Source organism: Equus quagga, chromosome 1, assembly GCF_021613505.1.
Source record: "Equus quagga isolate Etosha38 chromosome 1, UCLA_HA_Equagga_1.0, whole genome shotgun sequence".
NCBI classification, from domain to species: Eukaryota; Metazoa; Chordata; class Mammalia; order Perissodactyla; family Equidae; genus Equus; species Equus quagga.
This window is the reverse complement of record NC_060267.1, coordinates 2,226,532-2,235,151: the sequence shown is the minus strand read 5'-3', so window position 1 is coordinate 2,235,151 and position 8,620 is coordinate 2,226,532. Positions and strand designations below refer to the sequence as shown.

The window sequence follows — 8,620 nt, the reverse complement described above, 5'->3', positions numbered from 1 at the left end:
GGCGCGCCTCGCGGAGGCTGAGCGCCGGCGGCGCGGCCATGGCGTCGTTGGCCGACCGGGTGCGCGGCCACGGGCGCATCGCCGCCGGGCTGCTGCTCAACCTGCTGGTGTCCATCTGCATCGTGTTCCTCAACAAGTGGATCTACGTGCACCACGGCTTCCCCAACATGAGCCTGACCCTCGTGCACTTCGTGGTCACCTGGCTCGGCCTCTACGTCTGCCACAAGCTCGACGTCTTTGCCCCCAAGAGCCTGCCGCCCTCGCGGCTCGTGCTCCTGGCGCTCAGCTTCTGCGGCTTCGTGGTCTTCACCAACCTCTCCCTGCAGAACAACACCATCGGCACCTACCAGCTGGCCAAGGCCATGACCACGCCGGCCATCATCGTCATCCAGACCCTCTGCTACGGGAAGACCTTCTCCACCAGAGTCCGGCTCACGCTGGTGAGTGGCCTCACTCCCGGGCGCCCGGACCGTCTGCCGCCAAGTGGGGTGTGACCCGCCGCGCGCTCCATCACCGCGAGCCCCGCCCGGGGCATCCGAGAGCGGGGCGCCCGGGCTCGTTGCGGGAGGTGGAGGAAAGCAGCGGGGCGACCCGGGGGCTCTGGGCCCGGAGCTGTGCCTGTCTGCTTTCATGACCGCTGTTTGATGGAAATCCTTAAGTGCCGGGATGGGTGAGAAAGCGAGGCTGCACTGAGGCCTGCGATTCGGTGTATCCGAGTATCTGCACAAACTCAAGCTGGAAGCAGCCCTCCTCCCCCGAGGGAGTGAAACCGTGGGGGATAAACCTCAAAGGGCTCGCATAAAATATAAGTCTCAGAGCATGTCTGCAGCGACAGACTGCAGAGGTTCCGGCGTCTTTAAGAAGGAGATGGGCTAAAATCATTTTAGCACTTAACCACTCATAAAGTCTTAATGCTGTCATTATATGTGGATGTTGTATGTTGTTTAGCCACTAGTTTGGGTCCTTTTACTCATCTGTGCGTGCGTGTGGTATTCATTTCTTGCAAAATGCAGTCCACCAACTCAGTATTTTACCCAAAATTTTAAATAAAATTAAATGTGAACATAAATAGAGAATTATGTTTTACTTTGAGGAAATAGAATTAACGGTTTTTTCAAGTAGAAAAAGTTTATAGAGGTTCATTGTTTCCCAGTGATGTTTTTATCGTTAACCTTGTAAGAGGTTCCTTGTATTCATGAAAGGAATGCTCTTGAATCTAATTTCTTTTTACCTCTTTTTCTTTACAGATTCCTATAACTTTAGGTGTAATCCTAAATTCTTACTACGATGTGAAGTTTAATTTCCTTGGAATGGTGTTTGCTGCTCTTGGTGTTGTAGTTACATCCCTTTATCAAGTGGTTGGTAATTTTTTTTTCTTTATGTGCTTTTTTAGCAGATTTCATACGTTTTGAGGCTGTATCCCAAGGTTTAGAAAATACGGTATAGAGACAGGAGACCAGTAGACTGTTGGGAAGAAAGCATGATTGCATGCACTGTGTGACTCAGGTGAAGAGAAGGAAGGAGACAGAAACTTGAGTGTGTGATGCTCATGAGATACCGCGCACCTGTTTGTAGGTGGCCGGTACCTGTGCTTAACAGTCTGAGTCTGGGGTGATGTATTACCTTCTGGGAAATCTTTCCAAAATGAATAGTAAGACTTTTTACTTGAGGACTGAGTTCATTGTTTATATTTGTCGCTTACTCTCTAGTTATAACATTATTCTGAAGGAGTGAGTACACTTCCAGAAATTTGAGGAGGAAAGGAAAATTTCAGATTTATAAATCTTTGCCTCAAAAAATATGCTGCTGTTACAACTTTTATATTGGCTTCTAATAATTTGTCTGTGTCGATATTTACGGCAGTGGGTATTTCGGTTCTTGTGCTAGCATAGTGTCTTGCCTGTAACGGGCATTCATTAAAAATTTCTTCATGGATTCACTTTATTACCATAAAGTCTCAAAAAGTGTTTTTTCTTATATAGTGGGGAAAAAACTCGGTGTAGAGTACAGTGAAACAGTATTTTCTCTATACTGAAAACCCTTGCACTGGAAATTTTGGGTGTGCCTGCACGGGGAATCAGTCAAAACGTGTAACCAATTTTACTTTTTCTACAAACATCCGCTGGTTGTAAACTAAGACATTCTTGTTATGAATGTTAGCAGTTTAGTAATACAGCCTTAGCGTCTTAACCTTTCTAGTACTGATCCTTTCAGAAACATTGCGATGGCAAGTTTGTTGGGTTGAATACGTTTTTTAGTGGCAGAGAAGCAGCTTAAGTAGAAGATGAGGCCGGTGGCAAAGGCTGGAGCACAGACTCCGTCTTGTCACTTGACTCCAATAAAGTCTGTCTTTTACTATAGAGTAATCAGAGGACACTCAGCTTTGTGCTTTAAGAAAATGGTATTTGAGCATACTTCAGGGGGTTTAAATTTTGTTACTAAGTACAGTATGTGAACATTCTTACTTATCTTTTTTGCTTAGTGGACTTTTTCTTTTTTGCCTGGTATGGATTAAATATTTACTAAATAGAGCAAGGATTTTGTTTATTGAACATTAGAATTTCTAGTATTCCTTATACATAATTTCAATTCAGAATACTCACTGTCCATCTAATATGACCATTTTTGTTCATACAAGTCTCAAAATTGCTATAGATTAGAACCAAAGGATTCTTATCCCTCAGGTAGATATTTGAAATGAGATTGACCAAGGACTGATAGTGGACTAACAAATGGGTGGAGTTTTCAATTATCAGTAATTGGTAAAAGTACTGTTACAGAGTAGGCATATTCCCCCAAAATTCCTTTTAAAGAAAGTTGTGTTTTCCCATTGGATGCAGGTGTAATTTCTAGATCCTTTCTTCTTATACTGGTGGGGCATGAAAAGGAGTTAAAAGATGGTGATCAGACCTCAGCTTTAGTTATAGAAAGAATGATGTCTTGGGGCCAGCCCAGTGGTGTAGCAGTTAAGTTTGCACATTCCGCTTCGGTGGCCCTGGGTTCACTGGTTTGGATCCTGGGTACAGACCTACACAGAGCTTATCAAGCCATGCTGTGGCAGGCGTCCCACATATAAAATAGGGGAAGATGGGCATGGATGTTAGCTCAGGGCCGGTCTTCCTCAGCAAAAAGAGGAGGATTGGCAGCAGATGTTAGCTCAGGGCTAATCTTCCTCAAAAAAAAAAAAAAAAAAAAAGACCATTGTTCAGTTCATTCCTTCAGCAGACTTTTCTTCTGCCTCATGGTCAGCCCTGAGGATGCCATGATGAAAAGCAGCTGCAGTCCAGCGTTGGAGACACCCGTGGACAGCTGACCACAGTAGTGTAGCTCAGGGTCTGAGGAAGGCTCTGAGGAAGACAGGGAGGAGGTGCAGTTCTGCAAGAGGGTGGTGAGGTGAGACTTGATGGAAAAGCTAACCATTTAAATTAAAGGACCCACTGGAATTTGCTTAGCAAAGAAGTAGAGCACAGGGCCGTCTTTGCGATGATGTGTGAAAGTGGGGAGCATTTTTGGAGAGCTTGACTCACTTGAGGAGGCTGGACCCTAGTTGAGGAAAGATGAGCCTGAGGGGTGGGTAAGACAGGCGGCAGAGGCCACACTGATGCTGGGGAGAGGAGGGTCGCTGAGGTGGTAACTCGATCGTGCTCTGTGTTCTAGAAAATCATCTCCAGTGACAGCGAAGGGTGAATAAGAGAGGGAGACAGGCAGAGCGCTCCATGGTTCAGGGAGACAGGAACAGGGACAGTGGTAGTGGATGAGGGAAAACAGACTCCAGAGGCCTTTTGGAGCAAGAATTAGTAGACCTGACTGAATGGGAGGAAAGCCAGGAGTCTGATCCTTGGAGGAGGTTGTATCATTAATTGTCGGAGCAACACAGGAAGAGCCAACTTGAGGAAGGAAGTAATGAGCTTGATTTTGAGCAAGCTCCTCGTTATCTAAGTGAAGACAGCCAGTGAGCTGTTGAGAGGTGAGTTAAAGGATGCTCAGGAAAGGAGGTGAGAGCCGTAGATGTCAGTAGATAGTAACAGAGATCAGTCAGGAGGCAAAAGAGGGAGAGCAGACATCTACCTGAAGATAGTGAGCGAGGGGACAGTGCAACGCAGAGGTCAGGTTCTTCCAGGAGAGATGGGAGGTTCTGCAGGGAGCTCCAGCAGGAGGGCCAAGGGGCATCCTCTGGATGTGGCCATTGACCGTGCCAGTGCCCTTTGGGAGAGCAGTTTCATTGAGGGGGCAGGGCAGAAGCCAGGCTGCACTGCGGGAGGGGACAGCAGAGGCCTGGAGAGCTGCCACCGCTCCAGGTGCATCTGTGGCAGACGCGCAGCTGCCTGGGGGGGCTGCAGGAAGGGAGGGGCGTGCGTCCAGCCTCTGCGTCCATTGCGGCGTCCCAGGCAGCGCACGGCAACAGAATAGATCCTTTGTCCCTCCTGTTCACAGAAGACTCTTAGCTGAGGCTGGCAGGAGTAGGCTTCAGATTTCCTGCCCTTCTGTTTTTGTCTTGGTGAGTGTCTGTAGACTTAGAGTTTATGTAACAGGATACCCAGACCTACAGGAAAAAGAATTATGTAGGACAGTTACTCAAAGGCCTGGCTGTTCGTGCCAGATCATATTCGAACAGTCCTATCAAGCTTTCTTTTCTTTTAAAGATTGGCACCTGAGCTAACAACTGTTGCCAATCTTCTCTTTTTTTTCTTTCCTTTCTGCTTTTTCTCTCCAAATCCCCCCAGTACCTAGTTGCACATTCTAGTTGTGGGTCGTTCTAGCTGTGTCATGCTGGATGCCACCTCAGCATGGCCTGATGAGCAGTGCCATGTCCGCACCCAGGATCAGAACCAGCGAAACCCAGGCCGCCGAAGCAGAGTGTGCGAACTTAACCACTCGGCCACAGGGCCGGCCCCTCAAGCTTTCTTTAAAGCCGCCTTTTCAGTTATATTTGTGAAGCATTTTTGGGGTCTGATGGGACTTGTGGCTTTGAGGTGCTGGCTCTGCTAAACGAACCACTCTTCTAGGATTCGTGACTGTCTGATTTATTGAAGTGTGTTGGTGGAGGATACCCACAGAAAATCCTCCATCAGGAGGAAAATTCCTTCTATTGATTGGCTTTTCCAAAGTGAATGAAGGACCTCACACACCTTTCCAGCCGCACACATGGCAGCCACCTGGAATAACTGGAATTCTTGTCCATCTCTCATTAGCCTGCCCTGCCCCTGGTTGTCTTTGGGGAGGCCATTTTTAGAAAGTAGTGAAGTCCAACACTGCATCTGTATTTCTATTTATCACCTACGTTTCCATTCCTGCCTCATTTCCCAACATCTCTGATGCTTGGGGCCCCCGTAGGCAGTGACTTTCCCCATTTAGTAGCATCAAGAGGGAAGAGGGGGGGCTGGCCCTGTGGCCGAGTGGTTAAGTTCACGCGCTCTGCTGCAGGCGGCCCAGTGTTTCGTTGGTTCGAATCCTGGGCGCGGACATGGCACTGCTCATCAAACCACGCTGAGGCAGCGTCCCACATGCCACAACTAGAAGGACCCACAACGAAGAATATACAACTATGTACCGGGGGGCTTTGGGGAGAAAGAGGAAAAAATAAAATCTTTAAAAAAATTTAAAAAAAAAGAGGGAACAGGGTTGTTTTCCTCCTTCTTTATAATTGAGAGGAAAAATAGATTATCCGACATTAAATAAGCTTTTTCATCCAAGGTGCTTAAAGGACATTCATGTCTATTATTGATCTTTGAAATCTTGTAGACTAATTGGGCATTTCTTCTCCCCTAGCCCTGCCCCATGTTCCCATCTTTGTGGCTAGAGTTGCATCTTTCATCTATTAAGTGATGCTATTTTTTTTTTTCCTGCCTAACTTGTTTTATGTCCTAATTCTCAGTGGGTGGGAGCCAAGCAGCACGAACTGCAGGTGAACTCGATGCAGCTGCTGTACTACCAGGCTCCCATGTCGTCTGCCATGCTGCTGGTCGCTGTGCCCTTCTTTGAGCCGGTGTTTGGAGAAGGAGGTATATTCGGTCCCTGGTCAGTTTCTGCTTTGGTGAGTTCTAATTGTTTCAGCATCTAAGAAACAAGATAATAATCCCTCCATTATCGATGCACTCTTCAGTTTTCAGAGCACTATCTTGGGTCCGTTCTCACATGTAATCTTTGTAATCACTCTTTAAGGGAGGCAAGGTAAGGGTTAGTTTTCAGATGATGAAACTGAAGCACAGAAAGGCTAAGGGACTTGCCTAGAGTTGGACAGTTTTTCCGTGGCAAAACCAGGACTAGAATTCAGGTTTTCTGATGCCTGGTTACTGTTCTGACCCCACCAAGCTATCACCACAAATAATTTGGGCATTTTGTTTTTATTTTTTTACAATGAAAATGTAGCTTTATTAATTTTGTTTTAATAATATAAATAGTACGTGCTCATTGTATAGATTTTGAATACACCTAAAAATATAAAGAAACTAGAGGTGCCCTAGAATCCTGCCACACTAAGATAATCACCTTTGCCATTTTGACGATCATTTCTTGGATCTCTTTTTCATAAACGTGTAGACACATGCACATGTGTGTGATTTTATACACATGGAACATCATATATACGCTGCTTTTATCATGGATTCCTTTTACCCAGCCCTCTACCTGTCCACACGTCAACATCCCATTACTCCAGCCCTGTCCCTCGATGTGAGTTACGTTAACATTCTCGTGTTTGTTCTTCCATACTTTTCTCTCTGCTATACCTGCCCATATAAATACACAGTGTGCATGTGCATTTATACACACATTGAACATTTGTTTCCTTTACAACAGTGGGATCAGATTATGCATGATTTTCTGTATCTCACTTTTCTCACTTAATATCTCATGATAATTTTTTTTTTTTAAAGATTTTATTTTTTTCCTTTTTCTCCCCAAAGACCCCCGGTACATAGTTGTATATTCTTCGTTGTGGGTCCTTCTAGTTGTGGCATGTGGGACGCTGCCTCAGCATGGTTTGATGAGCAGTGCCATGTCCGCGCCCAGGATTCGAACCAACGAAACACTGGGCCGCCTGCAGCGGAGCGCGTGAACTTAACCACTCGGCCACGGGGCCAGCCCCTCTCGTGAGAATTTACCAAAATCATTCTTTTCAGTGTTCTCGCCACTGTGAACAGTGTTGCAGTACACATCCTTGTACCTGCGTCTGCCTGAACTGGCACTTTTTCCCTGTGGAATAGAGTCCTAAGAGTGAAATTGCCACATCAAAGGGATGTGTGCTCTGGGGACATTTCAAGTTAGAAAGTGTAACCCCCTACTTAGGGAAAGAAGTTCTGCTTCTCGTAACTTTAACCTTTGGAACAAAGCCAGTGGGCACGTCCTTCCTGTTGGTGGTGTTCCTTTATCAAACGTGCATGGCCCTGACTCTGTTCCAGGCTCCATTCCAAGCACTTTGCAAACATTAACTCACTGACTCCTCAGAACGGCTGGATTGGGTGGATGCTCTCATTAGTCCTGTATTTACCGAGAGACAGAGTTAGTACCTGATTCAAGATCCCACAGCTCACAAGCGGAGCCAGAGTCTGAGTCCATGCGCTCTGGGTCCAGAGTCGGTGTTCCTTGCCACCGCGGTGCTGCCTGTGAGCAGACTGACGGCTGGTCCGCGTTCATACCCTTTGGCGTACACCCTTTTCTCCAAGTCACTCGCACCAAACTGTTCATGTGTAGCAGTTCCACAGGGTGGATTCAAGTGTAATCTGCTCTGTGGTTTAAAAAAGGGAAGCAACCTGTGTTAACCCAGACGCTGCCTTAATCTACATAACATCTTTTAAAAAAAGAAAGAAAGAAATCACTGTACCATCTCAGATGATATTTCCGCTTAATTTTACAAAAGTTCTAGTCATCTTGGTTATCTGGTCTTCAAACCATTGCAGCTTAGACACTTGGAACAGAAGGAGAGAGGCTTTTTGCGATGGGCCTTCTGACAGATTTGAAAAGAGGAAAGCAGCAGCAGGACTGTTAAAAAAAAGTCAAAGGAGCTGACAGCACAGCAGCAGGAGGCAACGTCCCTGACGGCATCCGTCTCTGAGTGGACCCTGTCGTGTGTGAATGATGAGCCAGGTCAGCAGGAAGTGGGGATGTACCATCCTGCGAACCCAATAAAAATGACACTGATACCTTTCTAGAAACAGGTTTAAAATCTTTAGGACCAGGTTGCTCTTAGCTGAAAATTTAACGGACCTTACTGTTGTAAAACAAGTGAGATAATACTCTTTTACCTAATAGGACACAAATCCCAGTCCTCTAGGCCTCTGACTGCATCTAGAAACTGGTAAGACAGCCCGGGGACAGAAAGAATCTTCACATAAGACGTGTTTTCTTTGGAATTTAACTTCTTAATAATTCAAATGATAACTAATATTTGATCTCAATTCTCTTATTTTAGAAATGGAAAGTGGTTTATTGCTTTTTAAATAAAACTGTGGGGTGGGTGGTCCAGGGGGGTGCAGTGGTACAGCCTGCTCTGCCCGCCCTCGGCCAGGTGGCTGCGTTCGCTGTCCCGTGCACGCGCCTTGGGCCTCGGCTCGGGGTCGCTGTCCCGTGCACGCGCCTTGGTCCTCAGCTCCGAGGTCGCTGTCCCGTGCACGCGCCTTGG

The 8,620-nt window shown here is 46.5% G+C and overlaps 1 protein-coding gene across 1 annotated transcript in view; it reads left to right on the top strand.

Annotated features, from left to right (window-relative positions):
* Positions 1 to 6: 6 nt before the first annotated feature.
* SLC35E3 (solute carrier family 35 member E3) overlaps positions 7 to 8,620 on the top strand; it is a 16,935-nt gene continuing 8,321 nt past the window's right edge. Inside the window, exons 1-3 of the mRNA XM_046678646.1 lie at positions 7 to 440; positions 1,248 to 1,358; positions 5,876 to 6,034. Coding sequence (XP_046534602.1) covers positions 39 to 440; positions 1,248 to 1,358; positions 5,876 to 6,034 — 672 coding nt within the window. The 5' untranslated portion in view covers positions 7 to 38. The remainder of the gene's footprint in view (positions 441 to 1,247; positions 1,359 to 5,875; positions 6,035 to 8,620) is intronic.